Genomic DNA, 25,487 nt, shown 5'->3' on the forward strand with positions numbered 1-25,487 from the left:
GCAAAGCCTGGCAAGGTCCCCATGACGTATTCGATTTGCCAAACACAGTAAAAAGTCTCACAATGTTACTGGGCCTGCTTAAGCAAATTGATGAACAACAGGAGGACAGTGACAGTGACAGTGATATCTTAACCAAAAAAATCAAAATTAAAAAAATAAATAGAATTTTAATTAAAAAGTTATAAATTTTAAGAAACACCCTAATTACTTTAAAATATTCAATCTGTTGATTTATACCAAGCTACTTATACATATGAATATACTCAAAGATAAGAATGGATTTGCATGAGAAATCATTGTTATTAGGATGAAATTTTTTTAATCTTAAGTTTTTTTTTACTTTATATAAACATCATGGTTTACAAAGTTGTTAATAATATAATTGTTATGGCCTTTTGATTTTCTAACACCAATCCCACCACCTGAGTGATGATCTTCCCTCCACCATTACAATGAAAACTTTCAATGATCAATCTGTACAAAGTATTTTCGTATGGATATAGCACTGTAGCACTGTCGTCCCGTTGTTTATCAATTTGTTCGAGCAGGCCCAATAACGTCTCCATTGTGAGACTTGTTGTTACTGTGTTTGGCATATCAAATACGCCATGGGGACCTTGCCAGGCTTTGCCATACGGGCGAGATACTCTCGGTAGTTTGCCGGGCTCTCCGGTATAAGTATAGTAGTATATAATGTAGGCAAAATGCAACATTATATTCAGTGAGGTTAAATGTGTATCTCCCATTTTTATTAAAAGATGGTACTTAGTTATTAAGGTAAAGGTAAAAGGTAAAGGCCCTCCCGTTGATCGTCGATTTGCTCGAGCGGGCCCAGTAACGTCTCCATTGGAGACTTTGTTGTTACTGTGTTTGGCATATCAAATACATCACGGGCGGCTTGCCAGGCTCTGCCATGCGGGCAAGATACTCTCAGTAGTATCTCCAATGGAGACGTTACTGGGCCCGCTCGAGCAAATCGATGATCAACAGGAGGGCCTTTACTTACTTTACTTTTAGTTATTAAATAACAAATATAAAGGTATCACTTTCTTCTGCACCCCCTAATGAAAACAGATGATCTTTTCACCCCTTTATGTTGTTGGGGTTTTGTTTAGAGGGTCACACCTGGCTGTACTCAGAACTTACTCCTGTCTCTGCACTCAGAAATTACTCCAGGTGCTATGGGGACCATATAGGATGCCAGAGATTGAAATCAGGGTCGCTTTCATGAAGGCAAACAGTGTACTATCACTTCAGCCCTAAGTGCCTTATTAAGACCTTTATTAATATATAAGACATATATCTTATCTATTAGCCCTACTCTCAAAAATTCAGTTTTACATTGTCAACAAAGCAATTAAATATTATCTTTCCTCCTCATTTGAAAATCTATTCCGATCTACCTATCACCCCAAACTTCTTCAAATAATATGTGAAAATCAAAGGAAGTAAAAAAAAGGAAGATTTGAAAAATATTATTCTCAATGCAGACTATCATAAGTCACAAATTCCTTTAATGTTTAAAACCAAGACAAGCTTCCTTAAAAACCCAGGCATCGCCCATATTCCCTTAATCAAGCTGGACAAAAATCAGCGGTTTCCCAGGCACTTCCTCACATTCCCCTCAGGATTTATTCTCCCATTTCAATGTGAGACAAGAGCTGAAGGGCAAGTTTAGAGCAGAGAAAGGGCTTTAAACACAGCTATAAAGCCTCCATGTTTGCTTAGGGTTCTGAAAAGCTCAACATCAGAATATACAGGGACTTGACATTCCAGATTTCTTACACAACCTCCTGTCTACAGCTATCCTTTTAAATTATTTTTTAAATGCACCTTAGGAAGGAAAAATCCAGAGAGAGAATTTTAAAAACAAACACCAAAAATTATTGCTTAGCTACACAAATTTAAGTCATTTTTTTCTTACACACACTCACCATAAAAAATAGAGAGAAAAGGAAATGATAACTATCAGTGAGAATAGATATGTTAATCAATGATTGTGATTATTTCACAGTGGATATGTTCATCAAATGATAAAATTACACAGCTTAAAGGCACAAAAATTTTAATTGCCAAACATCCCTCATTAAAAAAAAAACCTTTAAGTAAAATAACTTTCATTTTCCCTATATGCCTATTTTTATAGACTGCACCTGTAATATTATAGAATGGCACAGAAAAATATTTCCTGCACTGATGTGTACCTGTAATGCATGTGAAATGGAAGAAGAGCAAACAGACCACAAGCAGATTCTCCTGGGCTGGCTCTTGCTGCCATCTATAGAGCATAACGTACACAGACATTCTCTGCTGAGAAGATGCTATTCAATGCCACCAACCAATACAAAACACACCAACCAAAACAAAACAAACCTCTATGGTGTTTGTCAAAATGGGGTGAAGTTTAAATGCCAAAGTTCTCCCCCCAAACCCATCTAAAAATAAATCTAAAAACTATCAGAAGAAAAAAAGCTTTTTCAGTCTGTGGCTGACAATAACATTAAATGGTAATTGGGGCAAATTTAGAAGCTTGTGATTAAAATCATGCATAGGGTCTGAGGAATATAATGGTAAAGGCAACTGAATGCATATCACTGATTCTACTTCAGCATCTCATGTGATTCCCCTGAACAAAACCAGGAGCGATTCCTGAGTTCAGGGCCAGGAGTCCAAACCAAAATAAAATAAAACAAAATTATTCACGTAGGCCCCCAGTATGACTGACTCAGTAGTAGAATGCTTCCCTTACAGTCAGAGGCCTTGAGTTTGATCACAGCCCTGCTCCACATGCTGAGTACAATTCCAGAAGCACTGTCTTTTGTAATTACCCAGTGCCACAATAATGTACAGTCTCGAACACACCACTGCTACACAAAGAGCGAAGTGCCTAAGCACTGCAAGCACCATCATAACACACAATTAAAATGTGTAAATTCTATAACCAAATATGAAAGCACGGCAAAATAAGTCTGTGTCTGTTTGTGTGAGTGAGTGTGTGTGTATGCGTGTGTGTGTGTGAGTGTGACCCATACAGCAGCAGCAACAAGAATCAGAAGGGAAGTAAAAAAGCAGAACTAATGTTTATTCTAGCCCAAATCTGATTTTAGGTACACCGTGACTATACAACAAATATTGTAGTACTTATTCTCTGCTGATTTATATCTAAGAACTGACTTCCGTTCATGAAGTATAACTCCACACAAGGTGTTAAAAAAATAAATAAAGGGGTGCCTGAGACACCAGCAACTCAATAAAAATTAAAATGCTTTTACAACTCACCTTGCTGTCTTCAAAACCAGACTGACTGCTTATCCCTTCATCTTCTGTTATAATCTCTGATGTTGTCTAAGAGGAAAATAGACCATGATTTAGATTTAACTTTAGTCAACCTCTTTTTAAGAAGCAAACAGCAAATGAAAAAGTGACTTTCTAGATCACTTTATAAAGACAGAACTAAGAGAGTCACCTTCCTTGCTCCAATTAGGGAACTGTCAACACAGGCCTGAGTTTTTACCCCTTCCTCCATCAATAAAATGTCAATTGTTTATTAATCGGAGAAAGATTGATTGGAAAACAATAAAAAGCTCCCTTGTATAAAAACTGGATTGGTCACTCCAGATATCCCTAGTCATCGGATAATCAGTCATTGCAACTCTGGCTGCATCCTAGGAGTACCCATCAGCACTGCATCCTGGCTAGTTTCCTCACGTATGTGCTCACTCTTCTCATGTATTAGTTCCCAGTTTGTATGACTGGTTGACAAAGGGATGACCCTTCTAATCGGTGTTTCATCAACTTTCTGGTCATAGGAACATCATAAAATTCTAAGGTGGAAGCAGGGAGAAAAGATTCCCAGAGGGACTACTTACGTCTATATTGCTATCTGTCAGAATTGGGCAGATGAGTCTGCAGCAAATAAACCATTTTGGCTGCCACTACACTCACCCCAGAACCCGGGCTAGGGAGATTCTTACGTCCCATGTTCCCGTGATCTCAAAAGCAGAGAAAAAGCAGTGGTAAGTGACATGTTGGCTTTTACAGAGATAGCTGAAAAATGTACCTCTACTCACCTAGCATCAGTAAAGGTAAATTTCATAGACCCACGTGTTCAACTGGATGCAGAACACACTCTATCAGTGTGTGTTTTAGCTTTCAAAACAGACTATTTTCATTACCCCATTCCAAGTATGAAAATCCAGGCCAAGATTATATGAGTGTTTTCTTTCTATACTACATGTTGAAAGTTGTCAAAATCACAATGGAAATGATGAACATGAGGAACTGGTATTCAGTAGACAACATATTATCTGAGGGGGGTGGGAGATAGGACAGGGAGGGGGCAATGGCGATACTGGAGGGAAGATCAAATGGTAGGAGGAGGTAGTATTGAAAGATGATAAAGCATTTTTTGAAACCCTATCAGCAACACTACAGTAAACTACAGTGCAAAAACATATATTTTAAAAAGTGCCCCTTGTAGAGGAAAGCTGGTGGATGAGAGGAAACTGGGGGTAGGGGGAAAATTCACAGAGGGAAGTGGGCACTGGTGAAGGGATTGGGGTGGGGTTGAAACAATGTATGCCTGAAACCCAATCATGAATAACTATGTAATTTCATGGTGACTAATTTTTAAAAAGTCACAATTAATAAAAGTGAAATGTTTTCACTCTGATTGAAGACTATTTAATCTGAAAATAAATTTTTAAAATCTTATTCTTTCAAAGAATCATTGTCATGCCAATCTATTCTTCATTTATATACTCAAAAAAATACATAGAAAAACCTGGTCAAACTTTCCATAATGCTCAGAAATAATGATTATGAACAAAAATGGCCATTATGGAACATATAATCCAGCAGAAAATATTCATTAGTCATTGTTAATCATAAAACCACTTATAATATGAGAGATTCGTGGGCAAAAAGAGAATAGTAAATGATTTGATGTATGTATGATACACATTAAGATTCTCTCCAGTGCAATTTATAATCAGATGGAAAAATTGCATCACTATGTAAAAAGGGAAGAAAAGAAGCTCCCGGGAAAAGGGGACCATAGGTGACATTTCTGGTAGAAAAAGTATTAAGATTAGAGACTGGGGTTGTATCAGTACACAGAGAAAAATTATATAATGGTAGTAATTGAACAAGGAGACAATAGTCGTCAGTATGAAAGTTACGGTCATGTATCTCAAAAGGTGTCGATCAATTCTAGATTCATTATGAGAGTAAAATGAACAAAGCTTAGGGTAATGTGGATATGGAATCACTGAAAAAAGGTAGTCTCAGGAATATCTCCCAGGCTCTTTCATATATTACTGCTTTGAGGTGTGCCACTGTGCATAAAGTCTGGGGACATTGAAAAGAGATCAAAGTTTTATTCTCACTTTTCTTAAAACTTTGAATGATGATACAAGCACAGTAGCTATGCACATATGTCTGGAGCTTTATGGATACTGAACTATGGTGAGATAAAATTTGATCCAGAAAAACATTGTCCCAAATGAGACTAAAAGATATCCTAGCCCTGGTTCTTTCTGAACTCCAGTACTTCATGAAGATCAGAAGCCTAAAAAGAATGAAAGAGATAGAGGAGAATAAAGAGATACTTGGGTCTTCCCAAAGTACAAGAGTATTTCTAGGAAAGGAGAATTGCCAAAGCATCACTGAATATGAAAAGTCAGAGGTAATCACACACAATGCAAAAGAAAAGCTGAAAAATGTGTTAAGGTTACTGAGATTATGTCAAGCATTGTCATGTCATTTAGGAAGATGCCAGGGACTAGAAGGATAAGTAACTAGAAGGATAAGGAATGAGGATAAGGAATTCCCACCAAAGACTGGATGAGCATCATAAACAAGGGTGAGAACACACACACAGATTCACACACAAACACACACACACACACACACACACACACACACACAAGAAATGGTGCGATCTCAGGCCATCACAACAAAGAATGGAAGGGAAAAATTTCTTACCTGTCTTAAAAAAAAAACCTGGTCTTAAGTGTAGCATGGCTTGAAAACATATTCAAGTTTCTAACTCTATGTTGGGTTGCATCCTAGAAATGACTTGGTTCTTGCACACTTTTTTTATCAAACATAAGTTACACCCAAGGTATTGAACTAATAGGCAGTGCCTCAGGCCATCAATACAAAATTAAAATAGAATTCACTCACCTTGTTATCTTCAGAAGAAGATTGGTCATTAGTACCTGTATCTTCTGCAATGATCTCAGATGGGATCTCAAAAGAAAATACACCATATTTCATATTTGCTCATGGTCAATCACTTTTAAGTCATAAAACACAATGGATATAAATATGCACATGTATTTTCCCACTAATATCTTTGTGTTCATGGAATAGATGAAAAAAGTGGGATCTTAAGTCATGTGGGACCTAATGATGTTTAAGTTTTGCATAGTCTTCATACATAGAAACTGAACCATAAAATGCTCATTGTAGTATAATTTATAATAGCAAAATCTGGAAATAGCTCAAATGTCCAATGACAGATGAATGGATAAAGAACATGATATATTCTACTATGCATATACAATATTACCTCAAGTACAGTTAAAAATTAATTAAAAGTAAAAAAACTTCTCAAAGAATGAAAATGTATGCAAAACATCATTGCTTTTTAGGATACCTCTGCACACCGAGCTGGAAAAGTCAACATCTTTTTCTATTAAAATTACTGTAAACACAAGATTGTATTTTTACCATTTTTCCTCCCAAAAAAACCCCATCAATATATCTACTAAATTTTCTTTATCAATAATTTTTAAAAAAATACACTTATTTTTTGTGTAAAAAGAAGTGGACTGGTCACTCCATGTACTTCTAAATATCAGGTATTCATCCTCTGTAATTCTGACTGCACTTTTGGGAATACTTGCACTTTGTTCAGGAGATACACCACAGCCTGGCTGATAATCCCACACAAAGTGTGTGTTCATTTTCCTTGTGAATTGTTTTACATCTTTAATGACTTGTTGACACAGAGATGAGCTCTCTAATTGCTGTTCTATAAACACTGCTCTTAAAGAAAATCGTGATTCCAAGAGGAAAAGATTTCCAAGGGGGATACAGAAATTTGGGGTCACTGTCAGAATAGAAAGATGAGACTACAATAATAAGAAAACCAATAATAAGAAAAACAAGTATGGGCTGCTACCATAATCACCTAGGACACCAGCTGGTGAAATTACCACTAATTGTGTCCCATGATCAAAAATGCAGGGAACAGGTGATGGCAAATGACACAATGACTTTTACAAAGTCAGCTTTAAAGTGTCATTTATTTTATCAACTCTTCTGAGACTTCAGTAAGGGTAGGTCTCAGCCTTAATTGAGTACAAAGAGGTGTAAAATAAACTCTAGCATGCAAAAGATAGACTTGAGTCAAGTGTCCCAGGCCAAAAATATCATGCTAGATGCCTGTCAGTAAGCTATGATGCCGTTGTGTGGCCTTGAGATATATGCTGTCAATACAGTAAACTCTTAATAGCGCAGACCTCAGTGACTCTTCTGATCCCAACATTATCTTGCGATATGGAAAAGAGATCTAAGGTTCATTTTCAACTTCCTGAGTATGGTAACTTAAAACATAAAATGATAACATAATCTTTATATATATATACACACATATTATATACATATGCCTGAAGCTGAAGAGAGCTGCTAGAGAGACAAAAATTTTTACAGAGAAAAAAATCAAAACTGAGAAAAAAAATCTAGGCTTGGGTCATGCTTCGCTCTAGCAATTCATAAAGGTAAAGAATTACAGGGTAAAAAGAATGAGAACAAGAATAATAGATAGGATAGGAAGATAGTGCCAATGGAAGAGACTGTGAAAGTGCTAACTCAATGAGACAGAGCAGAGAAAATCAACAGAATGTGATATGAACTGAGAAAGTGCTGGGATGGGGACATGGTATCAAGAATCCATGTGTCATTACAGGTAGATGCCAGAAGCAACATGAAAGGTGCAAAAACTTCTCACCTCAAAGACTTGTTGCACAGGTAATGGAAGAGATAAACTTGCACCAAGAATGATGAGAACAAGTTAAATCGCATTTTGTATATACTATGTGTGACTTCAGGATAATGTCCAGCCATAAAACTATAAGAGCAAAGCTCAGTATACAAATAGGGAACAAATAATTGATATTCAGGATCATCATAGGATATTAAGAACTGCAAAGGCAATGCACTATAGGCTGGTAAAGGGAAAACTATAAAAGAACATGATGTTGGGGCTGGAGCGATAGCACAGCAGATAGGGCGTTGCCTTGCACACAGCCAACTCGGGTTCAATTTCCAATATCCCATATGGTCCCCTGAGCACAACCAGTAATTCCTGAGTGCATGAGCCACGAGTAACCCCTATGCAACGCCGGGTGTAACCTACCACCACCACCACCCCCCAAAAAAGAACATGATGTCTATAACAAAAAAGGACACTCAATGCCCTTTTGCAAACCACAGCACCACGCAAAAGGAGAGAACAAAAGGGAATGTCCTGCCATGGGGGTGGAGGTGGGGGTGGGGGGAGGGAATTGGGGACTTGGGAGGGGGAGGGATGCTGGGAGCATTGGAGGTGAGGAATGGGCACTGGTGGAGGGATGGGTACTCGATCATTGTATAACTGAAACCCAAGCACAAAAATTTGTAAGTCTACAAACTGTACCTCATGGTGTTTCACTAATAAAAAATTTTTTTAAAAAGGACACAAGGATCTCTATGAAATATTCATGTAAAAGCCCTAATGTAAATATTCCTTACTTTTGTTCATTTATTTGTTTGTCTTTTGGTTAGCATGGAAGTTCTTTCTTTCTTTCTTTCTTTCTTTCTTTCTTAATTTTATTGCATCACCGTGAGATAGTTACAAGCTTTAATGTTTGGCTTACAATCACACAATTATCATCCTTGCACCAGTGCACATTCCTCACCACCAATATCTCCAGTATAGCCACCCTTTCCCACCCTTTCCCTGGCAGACAATAGTCCCCATACTCTCTCTACTTTGAGAGGTTATCATGTTTGGCCCTTTATCTACTTTCTGCACACATCTCCCATCCCGATCAATTCCTCCAGTCATCATTGTTTAAGTGATCCCATCTCTTTCCCAGCTGCCTTCTCCCCTTTGCTCATGAAGCAGGCTTCCTTCCAGCTATGGAGCAAAATACCTGCCCCGTGTATGTACTATCCTTAGATACTTTACTGTTTTATTTTAAAGCATTTTATGTGAAAAAAAATTTTTCACCGTGAAATACAGGGTTACAAAATTATTCATTAATATGTTTCATACAATGTTCTAACACCAATTTCTTCACCAGTTTCCACTTCCCTTCCCACTGGTGTTCCCAATTTCCCCCACACACTCATTCCCAGCCTGCCGCTAGAGCAGGCACTTTCCCCTCCATCTTTGTCCTAGTTTTTCCTTTCCTTCCTACCAAATAACAGTTCTCTCTTGGCTACTTTTAATCCTTGCTCACAAACATTCAACTTTTAAGTACTAGTCACATATTCAAAGAGCATATTGACTAAAGTATAGGTAAGCACTGATTAGGCATCATTCTGAAAAGTATCACAATGAAACACAACAGTCATCAGTCATTACAACAAAAGCAAAGGAAGAAAATAATTACTCATGTAAATTTTGGCAACAAAACACCTGATCTTGGTATACCACGCTTAAAAAGCACATTCAAGTCAGTATGAAACCTTGAAAGAACTTGGCCTCTTACATCCTTTCTTCATTCTGGAGCATCAATTAGATATTAAAAGAATAAGTGGTACCTAAAGCCATCAATACAAAATCAAAGTAGAATTCACTTACCTTGTCTTCACAATCAAATTGGTCATTAGTCTCTTTATATTCTCTAATTATCTCATATAGAGTCTAAGAAGAAAGTAGGCCCTGTTTTAGATTGATTCATAGTCCTCCATTGAAGAAGCAAAAGGCAATAAATAAAAGTAAGCATATATCTTTCCACAGTTAATGCAGTTAATGCATTTGTGTCCATGGGATGATGCTAAGGAGTGGAATCACAGAGCCCTGTGGGAATACATGGCAGAAATTGGAACATGAGCAACAAGAACCAAAAGTTCCTGCCTCATGTCCTGGATGTGCTATAATGGAATTTTGTAGTTCCTCGATATCTGGATATCCAATACAGCCAATCCCCATTAGCCAAGAGTTCAACTTTTCAGGCATTCTGAAAATCCAGATTAAGGAGCTCTAAGAGTCACTGAAATAAACCAAAGGTTCAATTCCCCTTCTCTGTGCATAGTATCTTAAAATATTGAATGATAATGTGAGCTTAGAATGTTTACACATGTGTCAAAAGCTAAGAAAAGAACAGCATACAGGCTGAGATACTATGTTAAAAAATATAGACAGAAAAAAATTAAAAAATAAAAAAGTGAGAATAGACTGTTGACCTCCTGCATTTAATGGTGGTCAACTATAAAAACTCTTTTTAAAAAATAATGAGAAGAAATATATATTTAAAAAAAGGAAAATCAGGAAATAGTTGTCATCTTGCCAAATGAAGACAGTATTTCTAGGAAAGAACAGGTAACATGTAAATATAATGAGATAAATCAAAGATAATAAACAGATGAATAAAAGAACTTAGAAATGTGTTAAAAAATAGGGACATAATGTCAAGACCCCATGTGTCTTATCATGGTATTATAGGGAGATACCAAAAGATCTATAAAAAGGGAAGAGACAGAGGAAGTGAAGAAAGAGTTCTCACCCCAAAGACTGAATTTATAGGTCAGTGAAAGATAAAGTTGTTCAAAGAATGCCAGTTTTATTTTAATTATATATGATTTCAGGATACTTAATGAGAGATGAACTCAATATACAAAGAGGGAATAAACGCTTAGTACCCTTGACATTCAAGTTCATGAGACCTGCAAAGGCTATCTGTCAAATCTGGTATAAGGGGAGTTATGTTCATTAATAAAATGAGATAAGGGCTTAGACAAAATAACATATAAATATAAATACCCTGATACAAATTTTCACATAGCATGCTACCTTTTTTATAACTACTTATGCCTAATTTACAAACATTCCTACTACTTTCAGGAACTATTCATATTCAAAGAGCTCATACAGACATGAGAGGTAAACACTGATTTGTCTATATAAACAATGATTGTCACAAACAAATATGAGAGCACTTACAAAGCAGTGTTCAACCCCTGGCCATCACAACAACAAAGGAATAGAAGCACAAGTATTACTCATGTAAGTTTTGACCATAAAACACCAAATCTTGGGGCCGGAGTGACAGTACAGCTGGTAGGGCATTTGCCTTGCATGTGGTAGACCATTGGGCTACACTAGCACGCGACAGGGACAAATGGAGACGTTACTGGTGCCCGCTCGAGCAAATCGACGACTAACGGGAAGTTAAGTGATTAAGTGATTAAGTGGCAGACCTGGGTTCAATCCCCAGCATCCCATATGGTCTCCCAAGCATCGCCAGGAGTAATCCCTGAGCACAGAGCTAGGAGTAACCCCTAAGCATCGCTGGGTGTGACACAAAAGGCAAAAAAATGACCCTAATCTTATATACAGCATCCCTGGAAGTCATATTCATGTTTCTATTTCTATGCCATGTTGATCCTAAAATGGCTTGAGTGCTTGCATTCCTTTTCATTCTGGAGAGTCACTGGGGTGTTTAAAGAATAGGTGGTGACTGAATAAAAGTGAAGTTAAATAAAAAGAAGGTCCTGGGTTAGCAATATAAAATCAAAGGAGTATTCACTCACCTTGTCTTCAGTAAAAGATTGGCCGTTTATCCATGAATATTCTCTAATGTTCTCAGATGGATTCTAAGGAGGAAAAAAGTAGACCTTGATTTAGATTTACTCACAATCAAACTCCTTTTAAGAAACAAAATACTCAGGCTGAAAAGATTATACGGTAGCACTTTCCATGCAGATGGCTGACCCAAATTTGATCCTGAGAACCCCATATAGTCCCCTAATTCCTAAGAACAAAGTCAAAAGAAGGAGGGACTGGAGGAAGGAAGGAAGGAAGGAAGGAAGGAAGGAAGGAAGGAAGGAAGGAAGGAAGGAAGGAAGGAAGGAAGGACAGACTCATCAAAAACAAAAACATGAGATCTAAGCCACAACCACTGTAACTGCAAGATGCCTGTCAAGTTGACAGATGGGGATGGGTTTGGGGTTGGGGTAGGGGGGGATATGGGAACACTTATAAAAGGAAGTTGACACTGGTGGTGGGATTGGTGTTGAAATGTTATATGCCCAAAGCTCAACTATCAGTAACTTTGTTAATCACAGTTCTTTAATAAAACATACTTTTTTTTTCCCCCCCTTTATTTTATTTTATTTTTTTTAAAGTTGTAGATTTACAATTTTTTGTGCTTTGGTTTCAATTATACAATGATCAGATACCCATCCCTCCACCAGTGCCCATTTTCCACCACCATGGATAATATCCCTCCCACCCCCATCCCCCCATCCCCCCGTCTCTGTGGCAGGGCAATCCCCTGTGTTCTCTCTCTCCTTTTGGGTGTTGTGGTCTGCAAAAGAGGCATTGAGTGGCAAACATGTTCAGTCCATAGTCTACTTTCGACATGCATCTCCCCTCCTGGGAGGATCCTCCAAACATCCTTTATTTGGTGCTCCCTTCTCTATCTGAATAGCCCTTTCCTCTAGGATACCCGGCTGGCCTCTAAGTTATGGAGTAATCCTCCTGGTGCTGATCTCAGCTATTCTTGGGTATTAATCTCATACTTTGTTACTTTACATCCCCCAGATGAATGCAATCTTTCTATGTCTATCCCTCTCTTTCTGACTCATTTCGCTTAGCATGATACTTTCCATATTGTACCACTTGTATGTAAATTTCATGACTTCATCTTTTCTAAGAGCTACATAGTACTCCATTGTGTAGATGTACCAAAGTTTCTTTAACCAGTCATCTGTTCTTGGGCATTCAGGTTTCTTCCAGTTTCTGGCTATTGTAAAGAGGGCTGCAATAAAACATACTTTTTTAAAGTGAGTGCACTATCCCAAGTCATCAAAACAAAAAAAAAAAGAAAGGCAAGGGGGAAAATTATCAAGTAAATTTTGGTCTCAAGGCCCCTAATCATAGGTGTATCCTGACTGAAAAGGACACTCATATTTACAATTGTATGATGGCTTTCATCCTCAAAATGAGTTGAACTCTTACATACTTTCTTCATCAAACAGGAGCTCCACTTATAGGTACTGCCAAAAGCCATCAGTACAAAATAAAAGAATATGCTCACCTTGTTGTCTACAGAAATAGACTGTCCCTTTATCTCTGACTTCTTTATGATGCTTTCAGATGGGGTCTAAGAAGAAAATACACTGTTTCAGATTTACTTATAGGCAACCTCCTTTTAAGAAACAAAATGCAACAAACACAGGAATATATTTTGCGTTAACATCTTTGTGTTCATATGATAGATACAAAGGAGTGGAGATACTGAGTCATGTGGAAGTCCTATCTTTAAGTTTTGGTAGTCTCGCTACTATTTTTTCATAGAGACCAAAACAAACAATACTCATTGTAGCAAAATTTTCAACAGAAATGACCCAGAAACAGTCCAAATGTCCAACAGCAAATTAAAAAAACTGTTTTATAAACAATGGAATACTCCTTAACATTATACCAAAAGATGAGATTTAGCTCTTCCATGGATAGAATTGATAGGATTACATAAACTGAAATAGGAGGAAAAAGGATAAATATTCTCACTAATATGTGGCATACAAAAGAAAATCAAGTAATAGAATTTGCACTATCTAATAATAACCAACCCTGAACTTGACTACAGAATTAATTAGCTACTAGCAATGGGGGGATGGATTTTGGGGGGTAGAAAAGAAGACAAATACTAGAAATGACATAAATAAAATGTTGGAGGGTCTTTGGCAAAATGGTACTGGTGAAGTACAGTAACTGCGTATACCAAAATTAAAAATATTAATAGTATTGAAACATTGATGCTCACAACTATAAGTAAATATTACACTTAAATTTAAAAATAAAATAATTAAAATAAACAGAAATTAATGTGAAATAGCATAATTTTGTAAGATACCTTGTAGATTGATCTCAGAAAATAAGCATATTTTCATCTGAATTACAAAAAACAGTATTATATCTACTATGTATTTTAACCTATCTTCCACCAACAAAATGTTATTAAAATTTCTGACAAAATCATTTTTAAAACACTAAAGACTTTTAAGAAAAATGGATTGATCACTAAAGAGTGTTGGGTTACTATCCCCTGCAGTTCTGGCAGTACCCTTGAAGAACCCAAGGAACATTCTCTTTCTCCTTATTCAAGAGAGGACCTCTCCCCCACCAAAAAATACTAACTGTTATCACAGTGCTCCTGATTCTCCTGTTGCTATTTTCTGTGCTCCTCATTCTGTTGCTATTTTCTGATTTTCCTGCTGACAAAAGTATGAATTCTCTAAACGGTGCTATATTAGCACTTTTCTCTAGGATAAAAGATTGATTCTGTGTGTGTTGTTTGGGAGGAGGGGAATGATAAATTCCCAGAGAAGATGCATAAATTTTATATCACTGTCACAATAGACAAATGAGGCTGCAGTAACAAGTAAACTATGTGGGTGTGCTAAATGACCATTATGGTCTGTCACCACAGTCATTCAGGATGCTAGGCTGTAAGATTGCCACTTCACATGTCCCTCAAATGCAGAGAAGAGTTAGGTACAAAAGATATGTTGACTTTTACCAAGTTGATGGGAAAGTGGCACTTATTCACCTTTCACAAATGAAAGCAGGATTCACAGCTTCAACAGTGGGTGCAGAATACACCCCAGAACATGACAGAAATTATTGGGTCAAGAACACCAAAGAACCAAAAACTCCTACTAGGTGCTTCTGAATGTACATAAAACAATGGGTTTTTATGATTCTTGAGTACTTGGTTAGTTTTCAAAACAGCCAATTCCCATTAGCCTACCTCTCGGTTTCTCAGATATTCTAAATATCAGGAGCAAGATTATCTTGGGATACTGGAAAGAGGCCAAGATGATACTGTGCCCTTTCCTGAGTTTTTTGTCAAATGGTTTAAGATGATGTCAGCTCAGTAGATGGCACATGTATCTGAAGCTCAGAGGAGAGTTGTATGTAAACTAAATCTGGACAAGTTAAAAGTCCAAAGTGAAAAGAGGCATAGCCCTGGTCCTTACTGAACACCTTTATTTCATCAGAAACCTAACAAGATGAATGAGAGAGATAGAGGAGAGAGTGGCCAAATGTCAACAGAATAGCAAAAGTCAGAGATGATTAACATATGGTGATGGTAGCACTACAGCACTGTCCTGTTGGTCATCAATTTGCTCGAGTGGGCACCAGTAAAGTCTCCATTGTGAGACTTGTTGTTACTGTTTTTGGCATATCGAATACATCACAGGGATCTTGCCAGACTCTGTGCAAGCAGGATACACTTGGTAGCTTTCCAGGCTCTCTGAGACGGATGCAGAAATCGAACCTGGGTTGGCCACGTGCAAGACAAACGCCCTACCCACTGTGCTATCGCTCTACCCGCTCAGATACCATGGTGATGGTATCTAAGAAACTGCTGAAATGAAGATAGAATATCAAGAACTCTTGCGTCATTATAGACAGACCCTGGTAATACCCATGAGGGAAATGGGGAAGCGCAGAGACACATATCCCTCAAAAGACTGATTCTACAGGCCAGGAGAGACATCAAATCACTCAAAGAATAATGAGGACAAGGAGGATTTGTTCTGCTTATATTTGGTATGATTTCAGGATATTTAATATATAAATAAGAAGGAAGATTTCACTGTCGCTGTCCTCCCATTGTTCATCGATTTGCTCAAGCGGGCCCAGTAACATCTCCATTGGAGACTTTGTTGTTACTGTGTTTGGCATATCGAATACATCACGGGTAGCTTGCCAGGCTTTGCCGTGGGGACGAGATACTCTCGGTAGCTTGTGAAGACAGAAATTGAATATAAAAAAAGACAAAAGAATAAATCATTGATATTGTGGGCCAAAACAACAGTACATCGTTAGGGTAGAGCATTTGCCTACCCTATTTCCAGCCCAGGCACCACATATGGTCCTCCAAATCCCACCAGGAGTTATCACTGAATATAGAACTAGTTGTCAGCCTGAAACACTGCCAGGTGTGGAATAAAAACAACTACCACCCAAAAAAATTAATATTCAAATTCATGTGAGCTTCTGTGTTTACTTTAGGGAAGTCTGATAAAGAGGGAATTCTGGAGGACATGATGTCCCAGGAAGGGGGCAATAGTGTCTCGCTGAGGTGATCAGCACCATCTATTTTGTAGAGTATCCTACACTCCTTATTATTTCTAATTGTTTACATTAAAGTAACTTTCAGATCATACTTACATATTCAAAGAGCCTACATAAGTATTTATTGATCTATTTAAACAAAGAATAAACATCACAAACAAGTGTGAGAATACAACAGACAAGTAGGTGTGCAATCACCATTCACCATAGCAAAGGAAAGGAATGGGAAAAGTTACTCATATAGCTGGAACATCAGTCTTGAACAACTTTGTAACTACCTCTCAATTATTCAGTTAAAAAACTATTATCTCATGATTTTGTAAGAAAAGGAAGCAAAATCAAACAAAGAAAATCTTTTTTATTTTTTATTTTTTGCTTTTTTGGGTCATGCCTGGTGATGCACAGGGGTTACTCCTGGCTCTGCACTCAGGAATCACCCCTGGCAGTGCTCAGGGGACCAGATGGGATGCTGGGAATCAAACCCGGGTTGGCCACATGCAAGGAAAATCTTTTTTTAAAAGTTACTCATAAATTTTGGTCCTGAGATCTCTGATCCTAGATATAAACTGGTTGGAAAGAAAATTCATGTTTCTAATTCTATACTGGGGTTAATCCTACCTCAAAATGATTTGAACTCTTGCATATGCTCCTCATCAAACATTAAGTCCCACAATAATGACTAGGTGGTTAGTAAGGTCATCAATACACAATAAAGGTTGAATTAACTCACCATGTATTCTGTAGTAACTGAGTGTTTACTTATCCCTAATTCTTATATAACAATCTCTGGAACAGTCTAAGAAGAAAGCTCTCCATATTTTAAATTTATTTGTAAATTTAAATAAAAATTTCAAATAAATTTGAAAGGGGGTTCGGCAGGGTGATACCATTTCACCAAAACTCTTCAGTGCCACCCTCGAGAACATCATGCAACGACTGGAATGGGAAGGAATGGGAGTGAAGATAGATGGTCGGCAACTATACCACTTCCACTTTGCTGATGACATTGTCTCAATAACACCAAACATCAGCCAAGCGGCACAAATGCTGGCCGACTTTGACTGTGAGTGTGGAAAGGTAGGACTACAGCTGAATCTTACAAAGACAATGTTTATGAGAAACAGCCTCGTTCCCGATGCCCCATTCGCTCTCAACAGAACGACCATCTCCAAATGCAACAGCTATGTGTACCTAGGTCGAGAAGTCAACATGACAAATGACCTGGCACCCGAGCTGCACAGGAGGAAGAGAGCAGCTTGGAACGCCTTCCAGAGCGTCGAAGAAATAGCTAAGAGGATGAAGAACCTCCGGCTCTGGGCACATCTCTTTGATTCCACTGTTCTTCCTGCATTAACATATGCCTCAGAGACCTGGGCCCTACGCAAACAGGATGAGAACGCTATTCGGGTCTCCCAAAGAAGAACTGAAAGAGCTATGCTTGGAATATCACGTTTCACTCAAATGAGAGAAAGAATCTGGAGTTCCAACATCTGTCGACGATCAAGAATAAGGGACGCTGTCTCGTTTGCCAAGGTGTCAAAAATCAGATGGGCTGGTCACATAATGAGATTTAAAGACGACCGCTGGACTAGAGCTGTTACTGACTGGATTCCACGGGATGTCAAAAGACCGCGTGGCCACCCACCTACCAGATGGTCAGACTTCTTCATCAAGATCATGAACGATTGGTTTGAGGCTCTTCATGTCCCTAGAGCGAACAGACGCCATTGGGCCACACTAGCATGCGACAGGGACAAATGGAGACGTTACTGGTGCCCGCTCGAGCAAATCGACGATTAATGAAAAGTTAAGTGATTAAGTGATTTGTAGTCAACCTCCTTTTAAGAAGTAAAATGCAAAGTCCGTAAGTGTGTATATATATTTCTGCATTAATTTCTTTGTGTTCATGGCATAGATACCAGAGTGTAATCACTGAGTAGTGTGGAATTTCTATTTTATTTTTCAGTAGTCTTCAAACTGTTTCACAGAGAAGTTGAACCAAATGATGTCACTGCAGCATAATTTACAATATATGAAAATAGCCTATATGTTCAATGTCAATTGAGTGGATAAAATTAAGTATGGTATACATAAATACAATGGAATACAACTCAGCTATATGAAAAGATTAATATGGATAGGATTAGAAGGTGTTGTGTTAAGCAAAATAAATAAGAAGGAGAAGGACAAATGAAGATTTCACTCATATATGTAAAACAAAAAAAACAAAGCAAGGGAATTGACAGTATCCAAAGATTTGTTAATTTTGGTAATAGAGATGAAGTTATCAAACAGGTGTATGATGAGGATTTAAGGGGGAGTATAGGGAAGGAAGAGAAAGGCCAGAATTGAAATAAGAACAGTGGTGGAGCATCTTTGGTTTGGTGTACAATACTTACTATTTTGGTGTAAATATTGTATTTAATGTACAATATTTACTATTTTAATAATCAAAATAGTAGTGCTGTAGCACTGCCCTCCCATTGTTTGTCGATTTGATCAAGCGGGCACCAGTAACATCTCCATTGTGAGAATTGTTACTGTATTGAATATGCCACGGGGAGCTTTCCAGGCTCTGCTGTGCAGGCAGGATACTCTCAGTAGCTTGCCGGGCTCTCTGAAAGGGACGGAGGAATTGAACCCAGGTTGGCCGCATGCAAGGCAAACACCCTATCTGCTGTGCTATCACTCCAGCCCAATCAAAATAGTATACCAAATATTTACTAAATATTGATGGCACTGTAACCAGACTACTTCAGCTACAATTAAAAATAAAATTTTAAAAAAATTTAGAGTGAAATAGCAGAATTTTTTGAACACTTCTATAAACAGATCTGAAAGTCAACATCTTTGTACACTGAAATTACTATAACTTAGGATAGTATCTATTATGTATTTTTAGTGACTTCCACCAACTTCACCAGTCACCACAACTTTTAGTGACTTCCACTGTCTTCCACCAACAAGATGACAATCTGTTTATTAAAGTTTTGGGCAAAATCATTTTAAGACCTTATAAATCCCTTTTGCAAAAAATTAATGTATTCATCACTAAGATGTCTCTAGTCATCAAAAAGATCATACTTTGCGAATTGCCGCCATGCTCACGGTCACTTGCCACACACTTAGACGAGCCTCATCCATGAATGAAAAACACAGGTATGTGGAACCTGTGACTGTTATCTCCAAGCTCGCTCAGAGAGGGAATGGGCTTCCTTCCCCATCTGCCAAGTTTATCAGTAGCTTGGCAGTCACACCCATAAACTGCTCCTTGCACCATACAATGTCATCAACAGCCATAATCCAGAGACTCAGAAATAAACCTCCTTTGCACCAAGTAAAGGGTGTTGGAAGGATCCTCCCAGGATGGGAGTTGCATGCTGAAAGTAGACTATAGACCCCAACATGATTGCCACTCAATGCCTCTTTTGCAAACCACAACACCCAAAAGGAGAGAGAGAACAAAAGGGTACCCCACCCCAGCCACAGAGGTGGGGTGTGATAGGGGGGATAGTGGGGTGGGAGGGATACTGGTATCATTGGTGGTGGAGAATGGGCACTGGTGGAGGGATGGGTACTCTAACATTGTATAACTGAAACCCAAGCACAAAAATCTGTAAGTCTACAACTGTACCTCATGGTGTTTCACTAATAAAAATTTTAAAGAAAGAAAGAAGAAAGGAAGGAAGGAAGGAAGGAAGGAAGGAAGGAAGGAAGGAAGGAAGGAAGCTCCCAGAAGAAGCAACATAGGCTTCAGCCATAAGTGAATCTGCTGTACAATAATATTCTAAATTTTAGAATTCCTGAAACATGGCAACCTCTCATACTCTACACCACTGATGTACCAAGAGTAACACGCAACATTTGATTGGATTTAACAAACATGTTAGTAATCTCCTATACAAGGGCTTAATTGCTTCAGAATGAAATACAACAATCTTAACACACTTTCTTCTAGGGAAACTTTATTGGATCATTTTTAGTGGATTATTCATAACAAGCAATACAAAATTAATTATTTTGTTTCTGCTTTGGACAATACGGTTTGGAATTTGGAGTGAAAACATTTGAAATATGATGCCAAGAAGGTGCAATGGTGGTGGGATTGGTGTTCAAATATTAAATGTAATGAATTATTGTGAACGACCTCATAAAAATTAAATTAAATTTAAAAAATCATACTTTGCACTTCTGCCTGAACACTTGAAGAACCCAAGGAGAGCTGTATAGAGACTAGGCTATGGTGAAACAGAATTTGATCAAGAAAAATAAGTCCAAAATAAGAAGAAACCTTGTTTTTGTTGAATTGTTGGATTTCATGAACGTACCATACCATATGCTGTGCTTCTAATTCTATGTCAGTGTGTTTGTACCCTAAAACTGACAATAATTCTTCAGCTCACTCAACCTGTTAACAATATAAATAGGTACATGGGATCCTAATCAGTAAATATAAAATATATATAGAATTAACTGGGGGCTGGAGCAATAGCACAGCAGGCAGGGCATTTGCCTTGCATGCGGCCAACCCAGATTAGATTCCCAGCATCCCATATGTTCCCCCAAGCACCACCAAGAATAATTCCTGAATGCAGAGCAAGGAATAACCCTTGTGCATCTCTGGGTGTCACCCAAGCAGCAAAAAAAGAAAAAATAAACTCACCTTGGGCTGGAGAGATAGCATAGTGGGTAGGGTGTTTGCCTTGCACATGGCCAACATGGCCAACCCAAGTTCGCTTCCTCCACCCCTCTCGGAGAGCCGGCAAGCTCCCGAGAGTATCTTGCCTGCACGGCAAAGCCTGGCAAGCACCCGTGACGTATTCAATATGCCAAACACAATAACAAGTCTCACAATGTTACTGGGCCCGCTCAAGCAAATTGATGAACAACGGGAGGTCAGTGACAGTGAACTCACCTTGTTTTCAGAATTGGTTTTGTCATTTATCCCTGTATCTTCTATCATCATTGCAGATGGGATCTAAGAAAAAAAATACACTATATTTTAGTTTTAATTCCAGTTAACATCCTTGTAAAAAGTGAAGTGAGAAATAGTGTGACTTCCAAATTACCTCTTCAAACAGAGCTGAAAAATCAATATCTGTTTTCACTAAAGTTACTGTTGAACTCTAATTCAATCTGCTCTGATTGCACCAGCCATGATTTTTGTCCTTGCCTCCAACAAAATGCTAACATATATAATAAAACTGTTGTAGAAATCACTAAGGACAAATACTACAAAGCCCCTCTCCCTAAAAGGAAGTGAATTGATCACAAGATGCCTCTAATCATCAGGTAATTATTCTGGTAACACCCTTGAGAACCTCAACCAACAACACCCTCTTTCATTGTTCAGAAGTTACACGAACAGCATGACCCACACAGGGTAAGTGCTCAATCTCCTTCTCAATTATTTTGCAGGTTTTTTTTGAGTAATTTACATAGGTTTAGTGCTACAATTTATATTATGGAAACTCTCTAATCCTAGGAAAAATCATGTAATTCTATGGAAAATAAAAGTCCCAAGATCTTCTTATGAACAAAATCCTTGTCCAAATGGGTTCATTGGTGAGTTTTATCAATCTTTCAAAAAAAGATGTACTATCTATACTTGTCAAGTTTTTCCAAAATAGCAAAGAAACAGAATACCTTTCAACTAGTTTCTATGAAGCCAATATTATCCTAATACCAAAAGAAAACTGAGATTTTACCAAAAAAAGATTAAAGACCAATATCCCTGATGAACATTAACACAAAAGTCCTCAACAGAATCTTGCAAATGGAATCCAACAACATATTATCAAAAGGATTATACAAAAAAGTAGGATTCATTCCAGGGATGCAAGAATGGTTTAAACATGGAGATCAATTAATGTAATATATCACATCACCAAAATAAGAGAAAAGTGATATAATCATATTAAACACTGTAGATAATGCCTTTGACAAAAGTCAACATTAATCTATGATTTTAAAAAAATTAACAAAATAGGGTTAGAAAGAATCTTTCTCAAGATATTAATGGCCATCTACAACATGCTCACAGCTGTCACACTTAATTGTCAAAAACTGTCTGCCTTCTGAGATCTTTACAAGGCAAGGTTGCCCACTTTCTCCACTATCATTCAATATAGTCTTGGAAGTTCTCACCATAGCAGTCAGGTGAGAAAAGTAACCAAATGGATCCATCTTGGGAAAGAAGTCAAACTATAAATATTGGCAGATGATTTAATAATAGAAGACACTAAATATTTCACTAAAAATATTAAAAACAATAAACCAATACAGAAAAGTAACAAGCTACTATATCAATATGCACAGTTAGATTTTTATTTGCAAATAATAAACTAAAAGAGAAAGTGATCAGAAGGTGTACTTCATTTAAGTGTTTGAACATTAATTTTAAAAAAATGTACACTTATGTTCATTGCACTGCATAGTAAAATAGCCAAGATATGAAAATAATTCAAATATCCAACAATGAATGGATGGATGATAACTTGTGGTATGGAATACTGTGCAGCTCTAAGAAAGAAATGACAAAAGTATGCAATTTTCCATGACATGAGCTAGAGGATACCAGGTAGAGCTGAAGTCAATCAAAAGTAAAGAAATAGAAACAGAATGATCTCTTTCATGATGAAAAACAGAGAAGTAGCAACAGTGTGTCAAGTCCACATAAGAGAAATGATCCACAGAATGAGTTTTTGGAGAGTGGGATTAGAAAGGAAAGGGCCTTAAGGACGTCAGGAAAGGAAAAAGTGGGTACACTGGTGAGGGGTGTAGTGTTGGACTTATATACACATGAAGCCATAATTAACAATCACAGTACCTTAATTAATAAAGTTTTATTTTCAATAAATAAAATAATGTTTGAAAAATCAAGTATCTAGAAATTAACAAAAGACGTAAAAAGCCTATATTTTGAACACTGTAAGGCACTTATGAAAGAAAAGAAGCTACAAGCAAAGAAGTTAACATTGTCAAAATGACCATTCTATCCAAATTATTACATGAATTAATGCAATCCCCACCAAACCTCCAATAACATTTTTCACAGGCCTAGAAAAAACACTAATAAAATTTGTATGGAATTACAAAATTGGGCTGAGCAATAGAACAGTGGTAGGGCGTTTGCCTTGTACGCAGCCAACATGGCCGACCCAAGTATGATTCCTCTGCCCCTCTCGGAGAGCCCGGCAAGCTACCGAGAGTATCTCGCCCGCATGGCAGAGCCTGGCAAGCTACCCGTGATGTATTCGATATGCCAAACACCGTAACAACAAAGTCTCCAGTGGAGACGTTACTGGGCCTGCTCGAGCAAATCGATGAACAACGGGAGGACAGTGACAGTGACAGTGGAATTACAAAGTTATTCTGAGAAAAAAGAAATGGGGAGGCATCACACATCCCAACTTTATACTATAAAACTATAGTAACCAAAATATCATAGTACTAAAATAAGGAAAGACAGAAGATTTGACCTAAGAGTTCAGAGACAAACCTTCATATCTATGGATAGTTAATCTATAATAAAGGAGCCGAAGCATGAAGCAGACCAACAAAAGTCTCTTCAACGAATAATTCTGGAGAAATTAGATAAATACATGCTAAAAAAATGCAATTTTATTTGTATCTCACACCATACACAAACATTAAATTACATTAAAGACCTCAGGATAATACATGAATGCATAAATACTTTGAAGAAAATAGGTGAAAGTTACATAATCCTGTTGGCAAAGATAACAAAAACAAAGAAAAAACAAGTAAGAAGACATCAAAATTAAGTTTCCACATGGCAAATGAAACTCAGGACAAAATTAAAAGATACCTGACTAAATTGGAGAAGACATTTGTACACAAGACTTAAGATAAAACACTAATAGCCAGAATATATAAAGCATCAGAAATCTCAGCAACAAAGAATCCAATAACCCCACCAAAAATTGGGAGAATATGGGGACAGAATGATAGTATAGCAGATATGACATTTGCCTGGTACATGGCTAACCCAGGTTCAATCCTCAGCACCACATATGGTCCACCAAGCCCACTAGGAGTGATCTCTGAGTGCAAAGCCAGGAGTACACCCTAAATACCAGCATGTGTGGCCCAAAAATTCAATGGAGAAAAGAGATAACAGACATTTCCCCAGAAAGGACTTATGGATGGCCAATAAGTATACAAAAAAGTGTCCATCATTACTTATTATTCGGGAAGTCCAAACTTAAAACAAGAATGAATTATCTCAACGTTTCTCCCTGAAAATCAGACTTAACTCTTTTGCAAACCACAACATCCAAAAGGAGAGAGAGAACAGAGGGGAATGCCCTGCCACAGAGGCAGGGGGGGATGGGAGGGATGGGGGTTGGGAGGGATACTGGGATCCGTGGTGGTGGGAAATGGGCACTGGTGGAGGGATGGGTATTCGAAATAAAAACATTTTAAAAACGAATGAGTTATCTCACACCAGGGAGTATGACATATATCAACAACAGGAAAAACAACCAGCATCGGCAAGAATAAAGTCAAAAGAAACTTTCATTCAATCCTAGTGGGAATATTGTATCTGGGTTAGTCTCTATAAAAAATGGTATGGTGGTTTCTTTTAAAAATAATAATATAGCTGCTATATGACCAAAAATTCCACTTCTTGGCATCTACCCACAAAACACAAAACTAGTTCAAAATATATAGTCACACTTATGTTAATCACAGCACTTAGTAAAATAAACAAGATATGTAAAAAAACACAAATATCCAAGTACAGATAAATGGATAAAAAAGTGGTGGTGGTGGTGGTGGTGGTAGTGGTGGTGGTTTATGCGTGTGATGAAATACTATACAGTCATAAGGAAATATTCAATCATTGGGTGATTCAATCACAGGGTGGGGAATGGCAGTAATTATAGTAAGAAAATACATGAGGAGATAAATGTAACTTATCTGTGGATCTACAGAGTAACAAGAATGTAAGGTATCAAATTATGGCAAGCGCTTGGCTTTGGATTATATATGAGTATGAAAAGCATGAACATGAGGATTAGGAAGCAGACTGTGATTTAGACTACTTTGGTAGTATAGAAGTGAGGCAACTGTATGTATCAAAACCAAAAGTGTC

The 25,487-nt window shown here is 37.6% G+C and overlaps 1 protein-coding gene across 1 annotated transcript in view; it reads right to left on the bottom strand.

Annotated features, from left to right (window-relative positions):
- The window catches only part of DCDC2C (doublecortin domain containing 2C), a 172,881-nt gene that overhangs the window by 62,443 nt on the left and 84,951 nt on the right, over positions 1-25,487 (bottom strand). The window contains exons 11-16 of the mRNA XM_056126405.1: positions 21,282-21,344; positions 13,317-13,382; positions 11,809-11,871; positions 9,857-9,919; positions 6,187-6,252; positions 3,280-3,345 (exon numbers count right to left, since the gene is read on the bottom strand). Of these exons, the coding sequence (XP_055982380.1) occupies positions 3,280-3,345; positions 6,187-6,252; positions 9,857-9,919; positions 11,809-11,871; positions 13,317-13,382; positions 21,282-21,344 (387 nt within the window). The remainder of the gene's footprint in view (positions 1-3,279; positions 3,346-6,186; positions 6,253-9,856; positions 9,920-11,808; positions 11,872-13,316; positions 13,383-21,281; positions 21,345-25,487) is intronic.

This window comes from Sorex fumeus, unplaced genomic scaffold (assembly GCF_029834395.1).
Source record: "Sorex fumeus unplaced genomic scaffold, SorFum_2.1 ptg000006l, whole genome shotgun sequence".
NCBI lineage: Eukaryota > Metazoa > Chordata > Mammalia > Eulipotyphla > Soricidae > Sorex > Sorex fumeus.